The sequence below is a fragment of the Drosophila elegans genome, unplaced genomic scaffold (genome assembly GCF_018152505.1).
Source record: "Drosophila elegans isolate 14027-0461.03 unplaced genomic scaffold, ASM1815250v1 contig_208, whole genome shotgun sequence".
Lineage (NCBI taxonomy): Eukaryota > Metazoa > Arthropoda > Insecta > Diptera > Drosophilidae > Drosophila > Drosophila elegans.
This window is the reverse complement of record NW_024545578.1, coordinates 13,260,360-13,284,753: the sequence shown is the minus strand read 5'-3', so window position 1 is coordinate 13,284,753 and position 24,394 is coordinate 13,260,360. Positions and strand designations below refer to the sequence as shown.

The 24,394-nt window shown below is 38.6% G+C and overlaps 7 protein-coding genes across 11 annotated transcripts in view; 3 read left to right on the top strand and 4 right to left on the bottom strand.

The window, feature by feature from the left end:
- Positions 1-516, top strand: LOC121467085 (protein new-glue 1-like). The gene has a single exon (XM_041708124.1). It carries the CDS (start codon positions 66-68, stop codon positions 348-350), a length of 285 nt encoding a protein of 94 aa, XP_041564058.1. The 5' UTR covers positions 1-65; the 3' UTR covers positions 351-516.
- Positions 517-1,265: 749 nt separating this feature from the next.
- LOC121467086 (protein new-glue 1-like) lies at positions 1,266-1,678 on the top strand. Its single transcript, XM_041708125.1, has one exon. It carries the CDS (start codon positions 1,344-1,346, stop codon positions 1,626-1,628), a length of 285 nt encoding a protein of 94 aa, XP_041564059.1. The 5' UTR covers positions 1,266-1,343; the 3' UTR covers positions 1,629-1,678.
- Positions 1,679-2,442: 764 nt separating this feature from the next.
- On the bottom strand, positions 2,443-2,968 carry LOC121467091 (protein new-glue 1-like). Its single transcript, XM_041708172.1, has one exon. It carries the CDS (start codon positions 2,883-2,885, stop codon positions 2,592-2,594), a length of 294 nt encoding a protein of 97 aa, XP_041564106.1. The 5' UTR covers positions 2,886-2,968; the 3' UTR covers positions 2,443-2,591.
- An 882-nt stretch (positions 2,969-3,850) lies between these two features.
- Positions 3,851-11,253, top strand: LOC108150347 (zinc finger protein castor homolog 1). The gene is made up of 6 exons (XM_017278476.1): positions 3,851-4,033; positions 5,518-5,699; positions 8,463-8,756; positions 8,964-9,042; positions 9,463-10,260; positions 10,874-11,253. Exons 2-6 carry the CDS (start codon positions 5,544-5,546, stop codon positions 11,176-11,178), a joined length of 1,632 nt encoding a protein of 543 aa, XP_017133965.1. The 5' UTR covers positions 3,851-4,033; positions 5,518-5,543; the 3' UTR covers positions 11,179-11,253.
- On the bottom strand, positions 11,248-14,704 carry LOC108150348 (putative alpha-L-fucosidase). Its single transcript, XM_017278479.2, has 6 exons — positions 14,392-14,704; positions 13,756-13,897; positions 13,565-13,671; positions 12,561-13,037; positions 11,848-12,263; positions 11,248-11,786 (listed from the first exon to the last, which is right to left on the bottom strand). Exons 1-6 carry the CDS (start codon positions 14,621-14,623, stop codon positions 11,682-11,684), a joined length of 1,479 nt encoding a protein of 492 aa, XP_017133968.1. The 5' UTR covers positions 14,624-14,704; the 3' UTR covers positions 11,248-11,681.
- A 631-nt stretch (positions 14,705-15,335) lies between these two features.
- On the bottom strand, positions 15,336-16,835 carry LOC108150142. Its single transcript, XM_017278111.2, has 2 exons — positions 16,720-16,835; positions 15,336-16,648 (listed from the first exon to the last, which is right to left on the bottom strand). Exons 1-2 carry the CDS (start codon positions 16,728-16,730, stop codon positions 15,553-15,555), a joined length of 1,107 nt encoding a protein of 368 aa, XP_017133600.1. The 5' UTR covers positions 16,731-16,835; the 3' UTR covers positions 15,336-15,552.
- A 1,468-nt stretch (positions 16,836-18,303) lies between these two features.
- LOC108150194 (MOB kinase activator-like 2) overlaps positions 18,304-24,394 on the bottom strand; it is a 44,772-nt gene continuing 38,681 nt past the window's right edge. For 3 of the 5 annotated variants that reach the window (XM_017278202.2, XM_017278199.2, XM_017278198.2), the window contains 3 exons: positions 21,948-22,108; positions 19,993-20,089; positions 18,304-19,920 (listed from right to left, as the gene is read on the bottom strand). In XM_017278202.2, coding sequence (XP_017133691.1) covers positions 18,804-19,920; positions 19,993-20,089; positions 21,948-22,108 — 1,375 coding nt within the window. In that variant the 3' untranslated portion in view covers positions 18,304-18,803. Of the gene's footprint in view, positions 19,921-19,992; positions 20,090-21,947; positions 22,109-22,223; positions 22,568-24,394 lie in introns of all 5 variants that reach the window. The other 2 variants (XM_017278200.2, XM_017278201.2) reach the window with 1 other exon arrangement.

Here is a 24,394-nt window from a genome sequence, read left to right as displayed (position 1 = left end):
TCAGTTAATCACAACACTCGATAGTTCAAGCCCAGCAGTTCCCAAAGATCCCAGTAGAATTCAAGATGAAGTTCCTTTTCGTGGTCGCTCTTATTGCCTTGGCCATTCAGTTGGCTTATTCTGCAAGTGGTACTACCACTACTACCACTGCTACCACCACTACAACAACCACTGCGGGAACAACGACAACATCGGCGTCGGCAACCACCTCGACCACTGCCTCATCCACCCACAAGAAGCGTTGTTGGAAGGGCAACAACTGGTGCCACACTCGCATCCCGAATAAGAAGTGCAAGCACCCCAAAAGGTGCCACAAAACCGTCGTGATTGTGACCCGCAGGAAGAACTAACATTCCAAAGGATTTATCTGAAAATAAAGATTTTAAAATAGCTCAACATATTCTAGTTGTTTTTTCATAAAGGTTTGTTCATGCTATTACTCATAAAACCCAAATCGAAATGGATTTTTGAACAAGAATTTAGATTTTTATGAATAAATTGGAAAACTGATTAAAAGTTTATTTTGTTAAAATCACCACAAAACATTTATTCGATGGGATGTGGGTAAACTTTTAATAATGACAACTAGAAAAGATAAGAAAAAAAGTAAAACTACAAGGGTATATTTCCTTTTTTGTTATTATTAAATTAAAAACAATAAAGTTTGTATTGCAAATGGATTTTTATGCCCCTCGCTTTTCATAGATTATAACTAATAAAATAAATAATGCACTAATAAAAATAAGATTATTATTTGTGGGCTTGAAGGGGTCTTAAATTAGACTTTTTTTGATTTTACATAAATTAATTTTATTTTTAAATGTGTCTTTATACCATAAATTAAACATATTGGATTGTTTCGTACATTAATTTTACACAGCTTATACATTTATGTAATTTACTTTACTTTTCAGCCAATGCTCAAACCATTGGTATAAGACCTGAAGCGCACATAAGAAATAAAGTTATTTGACTTGTTATTCAACCCTTAACATTTTGCACTCACCAAGGATAAATATACTTATATTTAAATAGGTTTAAGAATTACATGATTTTTGTTAACATCTCGAAAACTGTTTTCAAATAAAATCATGTCTTTGGGGCTTATTTGAACTTAGCAAATATTTATTTGTCTCGTATTGACACACATTTAGTGAGGAAATCGTTTTCATAATTATTTTTCGGCAAATGTGCTTGCTAACACAAAACTGACACAGCTGTAACGGAACTAAGAACTCGCTATAAAAACGACTGTTGGTTCACCAGTCAATCACAACACTCGATAGCTCCAACTTGATAAGGCATTTTCACTTCCTTTTCCAACGCTCCCTCAATAAGTAAAGATGAAGTTCCTTTTCGTGGTCGCTCTTATTGCCTTGGCCATTCAGTTGGCTTATTCTGCAAGTGGTACTACCACTACTACCACTGCTACCACCACTACAACAACCACTGCGGGAACAACGACAACATCGGCGTCGGCAACCACCTCGACCACTGCCGCATCCACCCACAAGAAGCGTTGTTGGAAGGGCAACAACTGGTGCCACACACGCATCCCGAATAAGAAGTGCAAGCACCCCAAAAGGTGCCACAAAACCGTCGTGATTGTAACCCGCAGAAAAAATTAACATTCCAAAGGTTATATCTGAAAATAAAGACATCGAAATAATACAACATATTTTGGTTGCACTTTCGTACTTCAAACCATAGAGCCCAAATCAAAATGATCTTAGTTCTTGCAGCAGTAACAACACATTTATTTAGCACATTGCCTGATCCTCTGCTGTACAGAGAGTTGGCCCCTTTCAGGACTGCCGTTGCAAGTCTTGCCCCAGGATCACATGGTTCGCATCCATATCCGCATCCCTCAGCTGAATCCGTGGGCGTGCCAAAAACAGAATAAAGGATTGGGGTCAAACGTTTTAGCAATGACATTCTCTACTTACCAACGATGGCGAAAACGAACAGCTTCGTGGTTGTTTGTTGGTTTGCTTTACCAGATAATGCCGATTTTGGAAAACTCTACAGCTTTAATAATACCACAGTGTATAAGTGGACCAATGACAAGGTTTGGGCGCCCATCCTTAAATAAAAATATACTGGACAAACCATTTGTATCAATGTAAACAAAACACTGAACTCATTTTGGAATTTGTCTTTGCTGCCATCTGCCTAGTTAATTATATAAATCATTCTGATTACTGATTTATTAAGAATATTTTTATATAAACATTTTCCATATATTTTTTCAATTTGACTTCAGCAAGGCTTTAAAATTACTTATACGCAGTGTTGTTTATATGGTCATACGAAGTGGCGTTCCTTGTGCATATTTGTGTCATTCACTATTTTGTGATATAAAAATGTTTTTTCACTAACAAGATTGTATTATTACGCCAACCAAAGTTTTAGAACTTTAGAACTCTTATAGGCACGCAACGCTTTTAAATGAATAGTTTTAATTTTATTAATTTGCAAAACTCGTTGAGGGAATTTTATTGACATAATAATAGAAAATCCAGCCAGAAAAGAATATAAAAAGGACTAAATCTTTTTCTAGATATTTATGTTGAAATTAAAAAAGTTGTCTCTTAGTTCTTCCTGCGGGTCACAATCACGACGGTTTTGTGGCACCTTTTGGGGTGCTTGCACTTCTTATTCGGGATGCGTGTGTGGCACCAGTTGTTGCCCTTCCAACAACGCTTCTTGTGGGTGGATGCGGCAGTGGTCGAGGTGGTTGCCGACGCCGATGTTGTCGTTGTTGCCGCTGTGGTTGTCGTAGTGGTGGCAGCAGTGGTAGTAGTGGCAGTATCTTCAGAACCACTTGCAGAATAAGCCAACTGAATGGCCAAGGCGATAAGAGCGACCACGAAAAGGAACTTCATCTTACAAAACGCTGGGCAACGATGCTTGTGCAAGTCAATAAAAGTCTTGTTGAGCTGGAGAACTCGAGTGTTGTGATTGACAGACCAAAAAACACGCTGTTTTATAGCTAACTGCTGGGTTCCGCGGCAGCTGTGTCTGATTGATCTTTGTATTATAGAAGTATTTTCTGGCTACATGTGTTTTAGAGCGAAAGAAATAAATATTTGCTAACCCCAAATAATGTGCTTACATTTAAAAACAGCTAGAACACAAATGTAAACAACCCACCCGATTCTTATAAGCATAGCAACAGTTTTTACAATCAGAAGTAACTGGTTGTTTAAAACACAATACAAACTACTTCATTTTAATATGGTTTTCTGTGTTGGTAAAATTCACGATTAGTAGGAGTTGGTAAGAGGTTGGTAAGGCTTTGGACTAGGAACTTTAGACACGAAATACAAGGAAATAAGTTTGTTTTTACACACCTTAGATCTTATACTGATGGTTTGTGCATTTGCTGGGAAGTAAAGTAAATTATATGTATAAACTGTGTAAAAATAAATTGGTCTGTTTAATTACATATGAAATTATGAGAATTGATCAGTCCACTCCTTTTTTTTATCTATGTGATTTGATCTCTGAGAAAAGAATTTGTTCGGCGGATTTGAAAGTTTTGGGAATAATTTTAAATTTTTGATCAAGGATTACAAAATATAATGTTAAGGTTTGATTGCCAATCGACTGACAATCTTAATACGATTTTTATATCATGTTTTTCCAAACGTTTTAAAAATTTACTTGACCAAGTGAATACAATACATCCTAAATGGCAAAGTAATAAGTTTTCCTTAACAAATTCTTTCTCAAAGTACGTAGAGCTCTTGTGTCTTGGTCAATGGATCAGCTGACTGTCGGTTCGTGCTTAAACTTCGGTTTGGGCCCGGCTCAAATCGTCGGCTTTTGCGATCCGCTCGCCACTCGAGCGCCGATGTTTGTGGCCGTTGGACGCGTTTCGGTTTGGCTACGATTTATTTATTAAAATTCGGCTGTGTTTTAATTTGATTCGTGTAAAGAGTTGGTGATATTTAACCGACCAAACTGTCAATAAAAATCATAGCGATTGGTAAAATCCGAGGATACGGAAACAATGCGCTTTATATAATTGGTGGGTGGTGCAACATGTAACTTTCTGAAAGAGTGTTTGTTTGTGTATTTGAGATGATGTTGAGATAAAATTGCTTGCCTTCAAATTGTCAATTGCTGGTTAATGGTTTTGCAATCTCAAGAATCGGCTCTTTTGTTTTGGCCTCCCGACCAGCAGTGAGTGCATCGCATCGCATCGAATCGAATCGAATCGAATTGAATTGAATAATATGGATAATATGGATGCGCGGCACCGCTAAATGACTAAAAACGCTCGCTCATGTAGATGTCTATCTCTCGGTTGGGCAAGGCATTTAAACTCCAGGCGGACTAATCGCCGGCAGACAATCGTCGACGGCCAAGGAGCTCCTTGAGGTCTAATTGGTGCGACCACCCATTCCGCCGAGCCCTTTGACAACAAATGGATCTCGAACCATTGTACTTGGGCGAAGGCGGGCAGCAGGCGGGGTGACATCAACTTATTTGCTCACTTCGGTAACCGGAGAGTTAGTTGGGCCACAGATTTCGCCACTAATCCGGCGAGGATCTCTCTCTCGGGGAATTGGCAGTGCCACCCGCATGCTCGCATGCCAAATATCGATCCCAATCGAGTCATATGCAGCACATGTATGCAAAGTGTTCCAGCGAAATTGCCTGTCTTTTGGCCAAGGCATGCACTCAAAAAAGAAAAGAGGTTTCATCAAGGAAATTTTTAAATAATTCTTTTGATTTATAGTCATGCGAAACTTGTTAACATTTTGTTTGAGCTATGGAACCTTAGAATTATAGAATATTATATCTATATATATTATATAGACATTATATTATATAGATATTATATTATATCTATATATATATTATATATATCGGTGTAAAAAGTCTTTAAGTAAGAGATATACAAAAAGATTTTTGGATATACATTTGGTTGGTTATATAGTTTTCCGCTCGAACAAAGTTAAAACTGCCCATAAGTATTACTATTTTGATTTTAATAATATTAACAGAATCCTTTTTTTCTAAAAATAATGTTTTGATAATGGCATAATCCACAAAATATAGATTTCATTAACAATATCATCGAAAGTATCGATTTATTAACTAATTTTTAACAATATTAAAAAATTAATTTCCTTTTTGGAATTCGGACAATAAAAACAAAAAACCTTAGGCAACAGGATTATCAAAATATTAGAAATATCCCAAGAATTGTTTTAATTCTAAACTATTGCAAATTTGTTTTTCTTAATGTAAAATTTAAGCAGAATTAACAAAATTCAGGGAAAGAATGTATGGCTGTGAAGAGCAATGCAATTGCTGTTGCAAAAGGGCCTGGCGCCGAAACCTGACCTCCGATCGGGTGTTAACCTTTCAAGGTGGTCAAAGGCCCCTTTTTCTGGCAATTCGCCTCGATTTTCGCTGAGTGGCATTGGGGTGCATGAGTCACAAGTCAGGCATTTCCATCAGCAAAAGTTTGACGAACTCACCTAACCCTTTTCCCGTCTGCAGCTATCGTCTTAGGGGAAGACCACGGAATGGAGTCCAACAGCAGCAGCAGTGCCGTCGTGGAGCTGGAGACCTCCAGTTCCGGTGATCACGGCCAGCCCACCCAGATCACCTCCATCGATGGCTTCTTCAATCGGAAGCGGGGTCGTCCGCCAAAGAATCGCTTCGTGGAGGTCTACAAGAGCGTGAGTATCATGAAATGTCTTAAGGGATATTAAACTGTAGTTGATAAATTACAAAAATATATAAATATATAAAATTTTTAGATTTTTGAATTTTTTGGTACACATATTTTATTTCACCCTTTCAAAAGGGTATTTTAAAACTGGTCAGAAGTTTGTGACGCAATGAAGGAGACATTGTTTCTATACAATTTAAGAGTTCAGTTTACAAATTTGAAATAGTCATGTTTTTATAGTACTAAAAGCCTTGAGCGTTGAAAATCGGTTGACTAACCCTATAACTGACTATAAGCTTCTCTGCCGATTATTCGCGCATTGTAAAAGAGAAATTTTTATCAATTTTAGTAATTTTTATTATTGACATACTTTTTAACACAATCATTGCGGTTCTTAATTTTTTTATGCAACCTTTGCCTTTTTTTTAATTATACATTTTAAAGATATAATAATTTTTTATCTTTAGGGCAGGATGTTTTGAAAACAATTTACTTAAGCTTTTCTTATTATATGAAAAACCTTGCTAAAGCGCCATTTCCCCAAAAAAAAAGAGTTTTCAATTTTTTAACGGCATTGAAACGCTTTCTTTTTCCATTCTAAAATTAATTTCAAAACATTTGTGCCGCTCTTTTTGTTGTTATAGCTTTTTTTCGAAATTATAAACAAGGTTCTGATACAAAATATTTGAAATATTTGAGGACTGTTGCGACCCAGTTGCTTGGTTCCTTTTCAGTCTGTCTGCGACCTGATCGAAGCTCGATCGTAATTAGGAATTTGCGCCTATTTGTGTGCAACGTTGGCCATTCAGCGCCCTGCCACGCCCCTCCATCACCCCCTTAATACCCCAAACGATCGACGGGGCCTAATGCGGCATTTTGTGTGCTGTGCGTTGAATTGAGTTTTCGGATTTGGTTTTTGCCATATTCGTCATATTAATATTGACAACGAGTGTTTCCGCATTTATTTCATTTGCCCGTCTAGCGTCGTCGACGGCACTTCTCTTGGCAGCCCCCCAATCCCTCCCCCCTTTTCACCACCCCCTTCCCGCAATGCCCTTCCCCTGGCGACGAGCGTTTTGTGCTTTTAACTGTCATTTTCATAATTTCTACATTTTTTCGAGCCAAGCTCATGCACACGCACCACATCGCATTTGTGTGTTTACGATTACCCAGCCCACGCGTCACTCTCCTTGGTGATCACTGTGAATATGGCCAGTACACTGATAAAAATAAAAAGTATTTCAACACATTGTTATTAATAGTACTTAGACAGGACAAGCAAAGTAATTTCTACAAACTTTTAAGTCTTAAGGTGCAAAAGAAAAATTAATTATTTAGATTAAAAAATTAAAGCTATACAAATATTTCTTAAACTAAAATTTCCCTAGCCTTCTGTTTTAAATAAATAAATTTCAGAGGGTCAAAAAAAAATGAAACTTTAAATCATAATAACAGAAAATTTTCAAAAAAAGTGTCAGGCAAATTCAAACTTTTACAATTAAATAATGAAGAAAATATTTTCTCCAAGGATTATATTTTTGTAACGTTAATATTCACTGAGTCTATTTTGCAATATTAACAAACAACATAATTTTTTTTGAAAAAGAATTATTGAAATTTAAAAAAAAAAATTAAAGAAAAAAAACTTTAACAAACACTTTTTTCAGTGTACAGTGTGTGAATAAAAAAACAAATTTGAATAAATATTTTGTCCATTGCCATTTGCGGCATTCTTTTGGGAAGTAAGCCGATCCAACTTAGCGGCTTGAAAGGGGGGAAAATGTGACCCAAATTGATCGCAGGAATCAAGGTGGTGCAATGGGTGGATCTCCTCTCACTCCACCACCTAGCCACCCACCCAATCTCTTTGAGCCCCTTCGATAATCCCAAATGGCGATGGAAAGGAATGATATACCGCACTAACAATAGCAATAATAATAATAATAATAATTCCTATACACACTGGAATCGAATTTAATCAAATAAGGTGTGTGCTTATGTGTGTGAGCCACAACTTATCGGGTAAAGGCAAACTCGTTTCATTGTCTTTCAATATTTTCGGTGTAATTATTGTTATAAGTGAATATGAGAGTGTTCAAACACTCTGTCTTTAATATAAGTATATGTCGGAATAGTAGAAAATTGTAATGCATTTACTATTTACTTTTCGAAATAATTGAATTGTAAATTTAATTAAAATTTGTTCCATTAAGCTTCTAACTTTAGTCATTGGCAACTCTGATTTCATAAGTTATAAAATGGTTTTCCATTTTTCCTTATTTAGGAAAACTATTTCATTACCATTTTTGTAAACCTATTTTGGGATACTAAAGGGTATCCAATGGTTGCATTTGTATTTATAGATTTAAATGGTACCTCCTTTGTTTTTGCTTTTGGCTTTTTCACTTCACTCGTTCTTTTTTCTTTTTTCGTTTTATTATTGATTTGATGCGTGAACAAAATTTAAATAGTGACATTTTGGGCCAGCGACAAACATTAACAGTAATTTCGGAAATACGAGTAATAAACTGGTTGCTGCCGACTGTTTGTCATAAATCCAAAATTTAAATTCCGAAAACTATGACAATGACAACGGCAGCAAAGCAAGTACGGCCCTGCCATGCCAAAGTAATTTAATTCCATGAAAGGCGCCCACATTGCTGCGTGGAATATCGCAGATAGATTTCGATTGTCAACAAATACAGAAAAATACGTTTTATTTTTTATACATTTTTTTTTTTTTTTTTGGTTTATAATTATTTAAATGCAGGCCCAGCACTCGCCGCAGGCCATCTTCACCAGTTTCAAGCTGGAGCGAAGCGATCACTCCGTCCACGGAGCATCCAGTGTTCCCAGTGGCCCAAATGTGGACAGCGCAGAGGATCGTTTGTCTCTGGCGGATCACGACGTATCGTCGGCCACTGATCTCACAGCTAGTCGGAACCGGAAGAGGGGTCGTGTTTGGGCCCCATCATCACTTCCATCGTCGGAGCAGTCGAGCAAGAGAAGCTCCATTTATATGCCCCGTTTGGCAGCGAGTAGCCGCAATGAGTCTTTAGCCCAGGTAATATTTTATATAAAATTAAAAACTAATTTGAAATTCTTTTGAAATTATGTCCAAAAACAGGCAAAACACTTTTTTTTATATACTGAATACCCCTTCTTATATAGTTTGATCCAAAATATTAAGAAACATACAATTTTAGAAATAGAAAAAGCTTCATATGCTTGACTTTGTTAATTTCTTATTGTGGTTAATTTATTTTTGCAGCCCTCTTTACAGCCTTCAGAATCTTTAGAAACAGGAGCAACAAAGCATCCATCAAGCAGAGTTTTGGATAAAGTTTCAGGTAAGTTTTAGTATATGGAGTAACTTAAAATTCCAATTTAATGAAGACAAAACCCAAAAAAAGGAATGAGAATAATAAGAAAACCTGAATTTAAACAATTACATAGAGTAGAATAATAACAACAATTTTATTTTTATTTTCTTTCTTCGTTTTGTAAACTTCTAATAAATTTAACAAATTCGCCCTTCTGTAGCAATCTTAACATAAGAAGTTTTATAATTATAAATAACAGAAATAAAAAATTATCGTTATTTGGGATTTTTATTTTGAAAGAACTACTGATCAATACTTTTCAATGAGTACGAAATTCTTATATCCATTAGTTTTAGTCCTTATCAAATAAAAATTGTAATTACTTAGCTTACTTTACATTGTTTTTCTTATTATTAATTCATTTGTAAATTTGTCACCCAACTAAAGTTGTTCGTGCGGCGGGAACTTTCTATCCGGAGAATGCGAGTTCAGCTTCGCATCGAGAAGTGCCGGATGCGGCTGGCTCGAGGTTCGTTAGTGGCCCGGAGTCGGCTGACCCGGAAGTGGACCAGCCGGAGGATCTGAGCATGCGACCTTCCCTACCGGAGGCAACTGCCACGGCGGCGGAAGTGGGACCAGCTTTGAATATGAATCTGCTGCAGTTCAAGCAGCTGATCGATTTGTATCAGCGACAGGTGTTGTTGCCCAGCTTCTTGGCAGCAGCCAGTCAACAACCTATGGTATTGCCAGGATCCGGATCTGGATCGGGATCGGGGTCGGGATCGGGAGCGATAAATGGACCCCTTCTCGACATGCGACTTTTGCTGGAGAATGCGGCCCACCAAAAGTTGCTGCTCCTCAATGCAGCTGCAAATGCAGCATCAACAGCTGGGGCCACCATCACTTCCACGGCGGACACTGGCCAAAGGATGCCGGTGAAGCGGATCCGGGATCACGACATTCCCAGTGGCTACCTGAAGTTCCGCTTCAACGAGGACTGTGGCTTCGAGAGGTGCGGCTACCGGAACCATCAGTCGCATTTCCACTGCAACCGGCGGGACTGCCACTACAGTTTCTGCGACAAGACCCGATTCGTGCAGCATACGGCTCGCCACGAACGGATGGACACGCTGATGGGCGAGGACTTTCTCCAGTTCCGGGCCAACATGCAGTGCGGAGTGGCCAGCTGCTCCTACGCCGCCTCAGCAGGTCGAACTGGGGAGACCATCAACCAAAATCGGATAGGTATGTCAAACCATTCTTTAACAAATTTGTTTTAAATATATATATTTTTATATGGATTTTTATTCCAATTTATTCCAATCAATTTTTCTAGTTTACATTTTATTTTGCAGTCCATTAATCACAGTTTTACATTTTTATTCCGATAAATGCCATGGCATTATAGTTCGGATGCTGGAGGTCTGTCGTTATCTTCAACGTCAAATGCTTTAATATTGTACTTATGGAAGAATTTTTTTTTATACAATAAAACAACTAAAGGAAATATAGAATGGTATTAGATGGTATTTTTAATGTAGGTTGCCAAATTTTTTAATTTGTCGAAACTTAAGCTCTTAAAAATAAAAAAACAAACAAAACAATTTTATAAATGGTAATAATATTATATTTTTGGGCAAATAATAGTTAAACTACGGAGTAAAATTCTAGTTCCGCCGGAAATCGATGGGTTATCTATAAATTATGCATCCGATCTAGCTTACATTTTGTACATCTTTAGAGTGCAAAGTAGAGACGAATTTTGGCTATTTTTTGGAATATGTTATTTTTCGAAAATAGGTTTATAAGCTATGCCAATAACCGACCTGATGCTCAAACTCCATTTAATCTTCCGCAGATCCGGCGGCAGCCTCCAGGAAGACGTCGCACTTCCACTGCCGCAAGTGCGACTACGTGTGCACGGACTCCAACAAGGTGGTGGCCCACCGGCGACTGCATCTCCGCCAGGATTACGTGCGCAGTGCCGGATTCCGCAAGGTGGGCGGCAACGAGCCGTGCGACTCGCCGGGCTGCTCGTACGCCCAGCGGCACACCCACTACCACTGCGTCACCTGCGACGGCGGAGTCCTTTCCCGGGCCCAACTGGCGGCCCACAAGCACCGGACACCGCTTCCCAAACAGGACGCGGACACCACTCCCTAGCATATCCTACGAAAATACCCAGACACTAACAAGTCCGTCATCTTGAATAATAAACAAAACAGTCATGAATCATGATTTAGCCTTGATTTATTCATTCTTACATTAAGATTGATAGTTTGATACAACCGAACTTGGATTTGTTTATTTGAGAAGATTTGGGATGAAGAACTAAATATTCTTGTTTTTTTATTTAGATTCGAAAGTTGAGTTAATATTAAAGTTGGGTTTCCAAATGGTCAAAAAAAAAATACACATTTAGTTTAATTATATAGCAAAAATAATCATAAAATATTTTATTCCTTTAAAATTAATGAATAGATTTCGTTTTGCCTTAAAGTCAATCATTATTTGTTAGTTTGCGAAAGATTTACTAATATATATTTGATATAAACAAAATTGTATTGATTATATCTGTTTTAATGTTTTTTAGATTTTTAAATTATTTATGCCTGATTAATTATATAATATTATACAAAATTAAGCAAACTTATTTATGGACTGTCCTACGTTATAGTTATTTTAAAAGTCCAGGCAAAGTCCAGTCCTCGCTTATCGATGTGGTTTTTAGGAGGAAACTCAATGTGCAATCTGTTGTGAGCCGAGGTCCACTAGAGATAGAAACATTTTTTATTAGATCACAACCAATACTCAATGGTCTCTTTTGCGAACCTTTATTTTGGTGTCCTCCATGCCCAACATAACCACCTGAGTGCTTTGCTTATTAAGGATCTCGCCACCGGTGCCCAAATCGATGCCAGTCAGCATGACATTGCGGAAGATATTGATTTCCTTGCCAAGTGGATATATATCCAGTTCATTTGAGTCGTACGGATAGTCCAGAACAAATGCGTATATGGTTATGTTGCCATTGGAGGCGCTTTGCCGTCGCGTATACCAAACACTGGGTGTCACAGTATCGTTCTGGTAAATCCATGGCACACTGCCATAAATTCCCTCGCCATTGGTCTTAAGCCATCGACCCATGTCCCTCAAACGCTCCTCAAAAATGGGCAAAATAGTGCCGAACTTGGTGGGTCCCACATTTATCAAAACATTGCCATTGCAGCTGACAGTGGTGACGATTTCTGAAAGTTACAAAAAAAATTGGGAAAATAAGTGAAACATAAAAGTAGTAAATCCAAGTATTGCACACTAAATTTGAATTTTATCCATTGCAGCTGTTGGTTATTCTAAATGTGGAAATTACAATTTAAATATTAGATTTTAATATCGGAAATATTAAAATTATATTTAAATCATTTTTACAAAAAAGGACGCCTTTTTAAACCAATATTTTGCACATTAATTGAAAATTATGACATCATGATAAATTTAAATATGAACTTTCGATCGTTTTTCATAGGTGTATTTGTTAAACCCACCTTTAATGACTTCCTTTGAGGTCATAAAATCGGACAAACTGACATCGAATCGTTGGCCCCAGCTTTTGCGGTCCAGGGTGAAGGCATTTTCCCACTTGTGAGCCTGCAGGACCCCGGGATTGAAGCGATCGGCGCAGTTGTAGAAGTCGCCGTGCATGCAGGCAGTGCCGAAGCCCCAGCGATCGTTGGTCACCACCGTGTCCCTCACAGGACTGTCGTTGTACAGCCAGGCGATGAACTCCTCGGAACGCCAGTACTTGGCCGGAGCCTCCCAATCGCCATCGGACCAAATGATCTCCGGCAGATACTGCTGCACCAGTTCCATTTGCTCCGGACGCACTTTTCGCTCCACAAACTGCTGCTGCATCAGCAGATGCAACTTGTCGTCGGTCCACAACGGGTTGAACCACTCGAAAAGGGAATAGTATAGGCCGAACTTCAGATCGGACTCCTTTCGAACGGCGGCCGAAAGTTCCTCTGAAAAGGACAAAATAATATGTAAATTTAATCTTTCAAATGTCAACAAACAAATAAAATATAGTAATATAAATCAACTTTAGTTTTTGAATTACAAATTTGATTAACAAATTTAAGTGGTCTACCAGAAGCGTACTACAAAATAATATAAGAAATTAAAATAGCAAACACAATTTAAATTTGAATCTTTTAAGTATGACATTGAAAATTAAAAATTAAGTACCATTTTTTATATTTCGTTTGATACATTTTTAAGCTTTTTGAAATTGATAGAGACATAACTTTACAGCCAGAGAAAAGGTAAAAAATGTAAAATTCATTAAATCTTGTGACTTATGTAATATGAGAAACTAAAAGACCAATAATAATTTACAAATTGGTTTGCCTTTGGTAAACCTAAATATTAAATAACGCCTATAGATAAATTGAAAAAAAAAAGAAAAACAATCTGCCAAACTCTGCAGATTACCTATTGTATTATTCTATTTTTCCCAGTTTGTTTTTTGAGAGAGACCTACTTTACTTACTGATTATATCCCGTTTGGGTCCAACATCCACGGAATTCCATCCAAAGCTGCTCTTCGAGGGCCACAGCGTGAAGCCATCGTGATGTTTGCTGGTCAGCACTACGTATCTAGATTGTAATGGGAAATAACGATCAAAGAGATATATATATACGATATGATATGAGCTAGTATGCTATGATGTATGTGAGTACCTGGCTCCGCTATCTCTGAAAAGTAACGCCCACTGAGTGGCATTGAATAGCTCGGCAGTGAATTGGTCGGCGAATTCCTGATAAGTAAAGTCGGGCTTGTAATTGCGTTGCATGAATCGGATGTAGTCGGGATTTCGGAGATCTGGAAGTGATCAAGTCATTTAACTAAATTTAAAAATTATAAAAAACAAACAGTAAGTTAAAGAAGAGAAGTATACAAGATTTTAAACACACTACTTTCTTAAAAAAGTATAAATTACACTTCTTTACATGAAATATGGAATAAAATGAGAATTATTTTTTAGGCTTAGTATAATGCTAAACTTATTTAAAAAAAAGTTCAGAAAAAGGTTCCCGAGATTTTTGGGGAACCTTTAATACAACTAATCTTAAATCTATAGTATTGGAAAAAATTTAGATTTATTGGTGATCGTTTTGTAAATAGTAACCATAAAAGCGCTAAATGTAATATTTATAGTAATGTAATATTCATAGTATTCATAGGTTTATAAATATGTGGCATATATTTTGTTTACCAGTGTCCTGTGTAATTTTTTGGGTTCACTAATTTATCACGCTTATTTAAAAAAACTTTATCTTAATTAAAAATACCAGTACTTTACAAGTTGTTCGTACTTTTCCAGTTAGTCCAGAACCACTCGGATCCGAAGCTGGGCACCGAGTAGACGCCGTAGTGCAGGAATATGCCCACCTTGGCCTCGTCATACCACTGGGGCAGTGGTCTCTGGTCCAAGCTGGCCCAATTGGGCTGGTATCGAGTCCGCGGACCCGGCACCTGTGCCTCGACCTCCGCTCCAGATCGCCATGCGATCATCGCCACCAGAAGCGTCCAAGCGGAGATTGCCATTTACTCAATTAGCCGGCGACTTGATTTTTCGCTAAACTCTGATGCGTCTGCTTTGGTTCGTGATCCAAACACAACTGAGAATTGTGAGCGGAGAACGCTTCTCTCTGAAAGTACGACATCCAGCTGAATTCATTTGCTTTTGTGTTTTAAACAGAGGGACAAACCAGAAGGTACACTAAAAAATATTTGTCCATTTAATTTTAAACCTAAAGTAAGCAAGCTTGAATAAAAACTAAATAATGTATTATTACAAAATATTTATAATATAAATATACTATGTAAATTGTAAATAACAACATATAAATACAAAATAATAATTACTTAACAAATACAAAAATTATTGCTAAGCATTATTTAATTTGCTATACAAATTATTTTAAATTTTTTTCGTAGTGTTTTAAATACTTTGTGAGGACCAACATATTGATAAGAAATGAAAATACTGTTCTGAAGAGGCTTGTTTATCAGCATTTCTAATTTGTAAACAGGTTCGGTAGGCAAACAATTATTTTATGTACTTATATGCAAAAACAAGATACATTTTACGAAGTGCACCCTGTAACATTTGCAATTTTGTTTAAAAATTCTTTAAAGTCTTTGTCGTACTTATCTTTATGCAAAATGAAAAACATTGTATTGTATATCGTATTGTAAACTCAATAATGCCCAAAACAAGTATCTCGCTTTTAAATACCCAAAAAAAAAACAGACGTTTTTTCAGATTGTATAAACATACTTTTCATTTAATGAATTTAAAAAAATGCCAATATTTTGGAAGCTTTCTTTGGTTGCGTTAAGCTGAAAAGGAAAATCTGTAAGGCAAAAACTAAATTCAGTCCTTGTTTAATATAAATTCCAAAAACTATAGTAATTTTATTTGAGATGTGAGCCGATTTATATATGTATATGTACATATAATAAGTACGAGATCAGATGGCTTCATGTTGTGGCCATAGGGGTGGAAAAGAGTGAGAGAAGCGGGTGGTTAACGAAGGAGTGGTGTGTTCCTCGCGTACCAAAGTTCCACCCAGAGCCACCACGCGTCGGGAGTGGGATTGGAACGTAGGTATCTGCTCCGTACGTGATCCCGATCTCGATCTCGATCCCGCCTTGAGCAGTAGTTTCTCCCGCGCGAGAACGCCATTCTGGGCGATTTGATACATATGCTCGTACTTCTGGGCCAGGCTCAGAAATCGGGACTTTCCGGGACCCTCGTGGAACTCTTTGGGCGAGAATTCGCCAAACTTAATCAGGCCAATCAGATCGGCCACATAGTTGGGTTTGATGTCCTCCTTGGTCTGCAGCGGCGGGGAGCTAGCTGATGGTAACACCAAAGATGGGTTTTCCAAATCATCATTTGCTGTCCCAAGTGGGGGATTTGCAATGTTTACCACCTGAGTTGAGCTTTCGGCATCTTCGATACCATTGTATTTGAGATACATTTCCAGCAAACGAAAGCGATCTGCTTCGGATAGTTTGCCGGCAATCACTTCGATATAGTGCTTGAACACAGCCCAGCTAAATTCGTATACGCCCGAGTGGTCGAGGGTGCCCTTAAAGGTGATCTTGAGCTCCCAGGCCATTTGGTCGATCAGTGATTTTCTATTCAACCGATGGGCGCACTGGAACAGCCGGAGTATCTCACCCATGTCAAAGGTGTCCTTGCGCATCTGCAGTTCCCGCACACAGTCCTCTTCCAGCGATTTCACCAGATATTTGTTGCCAAATTCACAGAGCCGTGTTAGCGTATCAAAGTCATACGTCTGCAGCTTCTCATACTCATAGCCGTAAAGGTAGTCGCGAAATTTCTCGAAAATATCCGGTTCTACATCGTTTAGGCGCACCACCCCACTGCTGGACTCTTTATAGTCACCGTACAACATCCGGTCGAAAACGTCGGAGGCGCAACTGAAGATCAGTTTGTGACAGGAGAAAGTTTTGCTGATACCGCCCTCGGTTTCGATTACAAAGCTGCAGTCCGCATGACGTTTTGTACGACCAAGCTCAACAAGGGAACTACGCAACCTGGTTTTAGAGAAGTTACCATTACCATTTAACTATATATGCCTAAGAGTCAGCAATCGATCATCTCTTACCAGCTACTCATCTTAACCAAGTCGCTGTCGCACAATAAATTTAGCTTTTAAAAATATTCGTTTTGCTATGTCGAAATAAATGTGCCAAAGAAAGAAAAATTGTTTCGTGATCTTAAATTCAATGAAGACTTTGTCTTAATAAACTAAAAAATTTAGATTGATGCCTTTAGTTTAAGTGTATATTTAATTACCATTGCCATCGTTTTAACCAGCACATGTTCTATAATAAATAATCACTTCCGAAAAAAGGAAAAAATGTAATTTTTTTTAAATTCCATCACAGTTTAATAAAGATTAGACCCAGAACTTTTTTACCCAGCATATATTCCTTAATAAAACATCACATCTCAATTGAACATAACAGTTTATTTTATTATCTTCTCTCTTTGCCATTTTTGCATTTATTTGTTTTTGCTGACTTAAAAGGTTTGTCTTTGCATTTAATTTCATTCCACCTGTATTCTATTATTAACATAATACATGTATCTTTTTCCTTGTGTTCTTTTTTTCATTTGTTTGAGTTCATTGCATCGCATTCAAAGTTCATCAGATCGAAAGTGTGTGTGATTTCTTTAGGAGTATAGTTTGTTTTTTTTTTAGCTTAGGTCTGGACAGTAGTTCAGTGAAACTGGAGTGGATCAAGTTGCATTGCAGTTGAATCATTGTAATACATAAAATTTGCTTCTAATATTCTACTCTGAACGCTGCTGTTTCTAAAGTAAGTTTCCTTCATTGCCATTTGTTTTCGCTTTGGGGTTAATAACACAACACAGTACAGCACAACACATACAAGTCCCATCTGTGTTTTTAGTTTGTTAGAAATCCGAAGCATGGTATTCCCCTATATTTAATATTAAATGTTTCCAATCACTATAAACTTGGTTTAAAATTGCCATACTTTAACAACGTGTGGATCCCAAACTGAGTGGGTTGTATTTTCCCCTGCATACTTTTCGGCGATTATTTGGTGCGATCTTGTGTGTGTATGCATGGATGTGTGTGTGTGTGAGTGGTGAGGTGTGGTACATAAGTGGTGAAATATTCGGTGCATACCGTTAGGCGAATGTTCGCAGTTCGTGAAGGTGACTTTTCGGTGCATACTTTTAGGCTGGCTGTGCCAAGTACACTGCATGTAAAATACGGGTGAGTTGCTATTTTAAAACTGCGTCGCGTTTCACCGTCTAGTGGAATATTGTGTGTGTGTCTATGTTCCTGAACAATTGAACCAGTATACGCTCTATTTCAAAATGTAACTCTGTTTAGGTTAAAGCAAAGCCCTAAAACTCAAACAAAATTATTTAAATAAATACTTAGAACCGAAATAGTTGATAGAAAGTTGTAAAAGTTTCTCTCCCAAGCGTTACACAATAAACTTTCGTTACATTTTTGAAACAAATTTTGTTTAAACTAACTAAAAAAGGTTGGTAAAAAATAAATAATACAAAATTCATTAAGTTTGGCATTAAATATTTCATAAAGAAAACTAGCCTTAATAGCTCTCCTAAGAAACATAATCCTTTTTAAAAGTGACTTTTTTTTTTTTTACCAATTGTTGGAGTAGTTCAAAACTCTTTATTATTATTATTATTTTGGCCTTGAAGGCGTTGACTTTGCATTTGCACTCAGGCTTTTCAGTCAGGACATTTTATTTGTTGCAGAAGAGGAAGGTTAAAATACGTGTAAAGCATAAGCACGCGACAACTCTAAACTCTAAACTCTATGCTTGCAGCTCTCAACTTTCCCTGTCTCTCTATACAATAAGTACATATCTAAATCAACGTTACGGAACTACGATGCCAACTTCGATTAGCTATTCAATAATAATTTTGTAGCTTGTGTGTGTGTGTCATTTATGTAATGGCTGCTGCTTGTTGTTTTGCAATTAGCTGCTTTTTGCATTTTAATGTTTTCTCTTTCTCTTTTTTTTTTTTGTTTGTTTTTATTATTTTTACAATATTTTCAACTTTAGGATCATAGAAGTAACATTAAATAACATTTTTGCGTAAATCTAGTATTTCTAATGTTTTTTGTTGTTGCTGTTGTTGCTGCTGCTGCGGCTGCTGCTGCTGCTGCTGCTGTTCCACCTATGCCGTGGTGGTTGAGGATGCTGCTGCAGTGGCTCCGCCGGTGGCTACCCCTCCAGTTGCGTTGCCACCACCGCCGCCGCCGCCGCCAGCTGCATTGCACTGTATGAGCCCACTGTGCTGATGCTGCTGCTGCTGCTGATGCTGATGCGTCGCCGCCGCCGCATGATGATGATGGCCATGGTGTCCATGTCCATGGTGATGATGATGATGGTGGTGATGGTTCAAGTGATTATTGTTATTATTGTTGCTAAAGTTTAAATGTAGTGCGCCCGCGCCATTGTTCAGAGTGGCGGCGGCAACCTCCGTGGTCGATACCCCACCACCAGCCGCCGCCGCAGCCACAGTCGCCGCCTGAGGAACCGCCGAGGTGCAGTAGCGCGTTGTATCACCAAATTCGCCGCTGGTCAGGTCGCCCAATATGCCGCCCAGCAGTCCGCTGCTCCCTGCCGGCTTGCAGCCCGCTCCCGCTTCCGGTTGCGTGCAGATCGGCGGCGCCACCGCATCGCCATCGATGAGGGAAGCGGAAACGGAAACGGACGCGGATGTGCTGCCATTGTTGCTTTGTGAATTGACCGTGTGCAACGCCTCCGCCGAAGAGGTGCTGTTGCTGTTGCTGCCGCTGTTGTGGTGTTGCTGCTGCTGTTGCTGCTGCTGCTGTTGAAGCGACTGGTGTTGCTCGGAGGTGGTGTGCTCGTGCACCAACGACGACGACGATGTCGCAGTGGAGTTGGCATCCTGGCAACCAGCAGTGTCGTCGGTTAGCCGCAGGGCCACCTCCAAATCGCGCAGTACATCCGTCTCCTTCTCGTCGATCAGGTTGAAGCGCCGATGCAGAGCGGTGAGGTGCGCGAACGTCAGATTAAGATGGGTGTGCAAGCCGAGCAGCGCGATTTCTCGGAAATGCGCCGCATACAGATGCGCTATCACATGAAATTGCAAGCGTAGTATCTTCCGCGCAATCGACTCGAACGAGCCGGGGAACTCGTTGGCGTATTTGGTTGGGAATATCGACTCATCGCTGACCGTCTTTTGGGTGAAAGTCATCACATAGTCGATGTACTGTGGAGCTGCGACGCGCGTCTTCTTGCCCTTCTCGTCGAACCATAAGTACGTTCTGCCGAAAAACATATACATATATATATTATTATGGTACTAACAGATATAAGAAGCTATTGTCAGGTCTCACCTGTTGCCGGGTCCGGTCATGTCGGCGCAACCGGATTGTGTACAAAATTCACTAATAGTTCCATAAACCAAATTCACATGCTCAAATAGAGCCAGGGCTGAAATTACGAAAAAAAAGTAAACAACAATTATAAGAATGTTTATAAAACGTGTCCATTTGATAATAAATATTTTTGTTAGAATTAAGTTTAATAATTTTGGAATTGGTAATACAAAATAATAATACCAACTTTATTAATCATGTGCTATGTACAATTTAAGTGAATGGGGTTTCATATTTGTATTATCTTGTACAATATACAATTTAAGTGAACTACAATCATTAATAAATTGGGATGAATAACGATTTCTAAAACGAACTTTAAAATAGCTTAAAGAGATGTTAAATAAAATCATGATTATATTTTAAAGTATCTGGAAAGTAAGTTTAATAAAATCGTGATTCAATTAAAAGAAGCTTACAAATAAGTGATGGTTTTATTCATGTAAAGATGGAAATGAAATTTTCCAATTTCTAATTGAGATGCACATTTGGATTTAGAGCAAGAAGTTTAAAAACAAGATTAATATTATCATGGATCTACAATCATTCCCAAGACAAACAAAAAAAATACCATAATAAGTCAACAACCTGCTAAATAATTGCCAACTCTCTTCGGCAAAACAAAAGGGGGTATAGAGATATCTTTCAAAGCAAATCTTATCATCGTCACCCGGCGTGTATTGGTTTCTTTCAGTGTCTGGTGTTCAGAGATAAGACCCAGCCGTCATCATACGATGATATTATTGAGCGGAACCATCCGGTGTAAGGTCAATGCCGACCCAATATTTGCACAAGTGTCCTCATTACGTCAGTTGTGGAGAGAGCTGAGCCGCATTATGAAATGCCAGCAGAACTGGAGCAAAAATAGGCCGCTGGCTTAAATCGGTTTTCTTAGCCCAGTTCCAAGTTGCAAACGGGAGGGATGGTGCCGCTTCGAAGTCAGCAAATTCAAGTATTAAATTTGCATATATGAACTTGCAGCTGACGCCATCGGGCGACGTGAAATGACCCTGATCCTCATCGCCCACGACAAACAGTTTGGCTTTGATTGTTTTTCCAAAAAGGAAGGCAAGCTAATGAAGAGTCGATGCAGATGGAGATGGAGGAGCAAGAGGACAGAGGGGCTACATTTTGCTGATACATTGCCAATTATTTGCCTCATTTGAGTCAACAAAGAACTGTGTAATTTGCATTCTGCCACCCAGCAAGCAAACAGATTATTTACAAGATGATGTAATTTCTCAAAATCGATTCGGTTCCCCTTCAATGATGTAACCAAAAAAGATTCTTTCAAGCAAGCTAATTAAGATGTGACTCACCAATCACTGGCTTAGGATGGTATTAAGCGTTTATTAAAATTTAATTAAAGTAGGGGTGGAAAATAATTACTGGTTTACGTCACATTTTGTCAGTGATTTAACATTGAATGCGTTTTATTAATCTTTCGAAAATTGATTGATCCTTCAGCAATTAATTTGAATACCCCTTGATTTATTAAACCTTTCCGAAACAAAGCAAACCTGATCTTGTATCCTGGCACTTCTTAAAGCGCACTCAGATAATGCTATCGCCCAGACTTCTGTTCAAGTTCATTGGCTTAACGATAATGTATATAGTGGACCGGCGAGACTTGCTCATAAATCGGGGCACTCAACCGGAGCCACCGGAGTGCCCAGTGGCGATTAGACTATCAAACTTTTGCCAAACAGCAGCTGACATCGCTTTGCGGCCAGTCGCTCGTTAAAGTCATTTGTAAATCACACGATAAAGCTTGCCAACAATAGGAACAAATGACACAGATGTGAGTCAATAAAAGCACTTTTGAAAGGGAAATCAGAAAATCACGTGAACTTCAAATAGCTAATTGTATGAGCAAATCTTACAATTAATAAACATTTGAAATGGAAACTTACTGTGTGACGCTAGCCATTCATTGTAGTCCAAACCAGCTGGAAGATCGACTAAGGCTTTGAGATCAGCTTCAGGTAATTTACGTTCTAGGACACTCTCCTCCAAATACAATTTGGTGTCTGTTGAATTTTGATCGCCATCGCGCTCCTTGCGACGAGCCTTGCTGTAAATAAATAAAAAACATTTCAATTAAATAATGCTCATATAGAGTAAAGTTTTAAGATTTATTTGTATTGCAAATAGTAATGGGTATGGTAAATCTGTAAGGAAAGTCTCACCCAGCTACGCATAGAAAACTATCGACAGAGTCCTGAGCATAACGGTACAGGGTACCAATGGTATCACCGATTTTAGAGGGTATTGTCGTCACTTGCCACATAAAACGCGCCGTTCTCAACAGACATTTAATCACATAGGAAGTTTGGGGCGGTGGAGGCGATGCGGTGGTCGTTGTTGTCGTACTTGTTGATATTGTTGAGGTCGACGTTGATGGCGAACTTTTTAGTTTTCTCTTTGGATCCGATTCAGATACAAACGTTACTCCTATTCTTGTTGGCACCTTTGAGCTTAGAGTTTCTTTCATTTTTTGGTATTGTTTACGTTGCTTTGGTCATCTTGCCTCCTGCGATCCGCAATGAGAACTAATTAGCCCAAAAGCGAACCCAACCGAACAAGCTCCCGTGGCGTCCAAGTGACTCGCTTCAAATGTTATCGCTTCAAAAGTATTACACTCGGCCCGATCCAGAATAAAGAACCCACGGTAATGGGTAGGAAATAGACTCTCCGAGAGAACCAGAAGCAAAACTTTAAGCTAATCAACTTTTCATTGGTAGGGCAAGGGCTTTGGGGCCCCAAGTGATTAGCATATCTTAAAATAGGACTACTGACGACCTTGAAAACTAACAAATCGTTGATATGAAAACTAGAATTATAAAATTGTTGATATCACCAACCAAAAGAAAACACATTTTTTCCATCATAAGACTTGAGAAAAGGTTATACACAAAAATTTCTAAAAAAAATGTTGCTTTGAAATTAATATTTTACAAAAAACCTTTTTTTTTTAATCGAAATACTGGCCTAGAAAGAAGAGTATTATTTATTTGCAAAGATCCTGTGTAGACGGTTAAAACCTTAAACTTGAGCAAATATTATGCACGCGTGCAAGTTGAAAATTCTGAATTTAGTGAGGAAAGACTGGCACGTTTTAATTTTATTTGCTGAGCCCAAAACGACTGGTGTTGAAGCTTATTGACCTTTTCAACGAATGGCTTTTAGTCCATTTTTAAAATGCACTGTGCAAACTTAACCAAAACAATAAGCTGGTTGGGATCCTATAAAAGCAGAGAATTCAGCCAAGAAAGGTATCAGTTTGCAATTACATTTATATACATCGAAAATGAAGGCGACGATTATTGGTGGGTAAAACAAAAACCTTCTTTGGTGGTTTTGGATTACAATAAAAAGTGGCAAAAGGATTATTTTTGACTAATTGGTTTCTTTGTAGCTGGAATCCTGCTAATCAGCTTGGTGGGCTACACCGCAGGAAACGCATGTGGTTGCACAGATCCAGCGTCAACCACTACGACAACGTGTGCACCAACAACTACTACTACCACTTGTGCTCCAACAACCACGACAACAACCACGCAAAGGACCACGACTACTTGTGCTCCAACAACCACGACAACAACCACGCAAAGGACCACGACTACTTGTGCTCCAACAACCACGACAACAACCACGCAAAGGACCACGACTACTTGTGCTCCAACAACCACGACAACAACCACAACAACAACCACGCCAAGACCCACGACTACTTGTGCTCCAACAACCACGACAACAACCACGCAAAGGACCACGACTACTTGTGCTCCAACAACCACGACAACAACCACAACAACAACCACGCCAAGAACCACGACCACTTGTGCTCCAACAACCACGACAACAACCACCCAAAGGACCACAACCACCACCACCAAAAAGCCAACTACGACAACGACAAAGGCAACCACAACAAAAGCAACCACAACTAAAGCAACTACAACTCGCAGGACCACTCGAAAGACGACAACTCGTCCCACCAAAAAGCCATGCAGCTGCGGCTGCGGTCCAGGCGGTGTTAAATGCGATGGATGCCCTGAAAGGGAGTCACTTTGCAAGGAACTCATCAATATGATCCGCAATCTGGATCGCAGAGTCCGCCAGTGCGTTTGTGGTCAAAAGGAATGGATGTTGTAGGTCAATTAAACCACAACACTTGTTTTATGAAAATCCAATCCCATTTAAATCATCGCCTCACTGCCACAACTACAATTACAAGGACTACGATTTTTTTCACAGCAATATAACACCTATTCTATTAAGTGGATATCTATTACAGCTAGTAAAAGATTTGTTGAATTGTTGTAAATTATCAAAAAAATAATTAAACCATATCTAT

What these genes read in the sequence shown, in the direction of transcription:
- LOC121467085 (XM_041708124.1), top strand. Translation starts at nt 66, where the DNA reads ATGAAGTTCCTTTTCGTGGTCGCTCTTATTGCCTTGGCCATTCAGTTG.
- LOC121467086 (XM_041708125.1), top strand. Translation starts at nt 1,344, where the DNA reads ATGAAGTTCCTTTTCGTGGTCGCTCTTATTGCCTTGGCCATTCAGTTG.
- LOC121467091 (XM_041708172.1), bottom strand. Translation starts at nt 2,885, where the DNA reads ATGAAGTTCCTTTTCGTGGTCGCTCTTATCGCCTTGGCCATTCAGTTG.
- LOC108150347 (XM_017278476.1), top strand. Translation starts at nt 5,544, where the DNA reads ATGGAGTCCAACAGCAGCAGCAGTGCCGTCGTGGAGCTGGAGACCTCC. An exon ending in TCGTGGAGGTCTACAAGAGC is followed by an intron (nt 5,700 to 8,462) that starts GTGAGTATCATG and finishes ATTTAAATGCAG; the next exon opens with GCCCAGCACTCGCCGCAGGC. An exon ending in AGTTTTGGATAAAGTTTCAG is followed by an intron (nt 9,043 to 9,462) that starts GTAAGTTTTAGT and finishes ACCCAACTAAAG; the next exon opens with TTGTTCGTGCGGCGGGAACT.
- LOC108150348 (XM_017278479.2), bottom strand. Translation starts at nt 14,623, where the DNA reads ATGGCAATCTCCGCTTGGACGCTTCTGGTGGCGATGATCGCATGGCGA. An exon ending in ACCCAAACGGGATATAATCA is followed by an intron (nt 13,038 to 13,564) that starts GTAAGTAAAGTA and finishes TGTCCTTTTCAG; the next exon opens with AGGAACTTTCGGCCGCCGTT. An exon ending in TGGAGGACACCAAAATAAAG is followed by an intron (nt 11,787 to 11,847) that starts GTTCGCAAAAGA and finishes TTCTATCTCTAG; the next exon opens with TGGACCTCGGCTCACAACAG.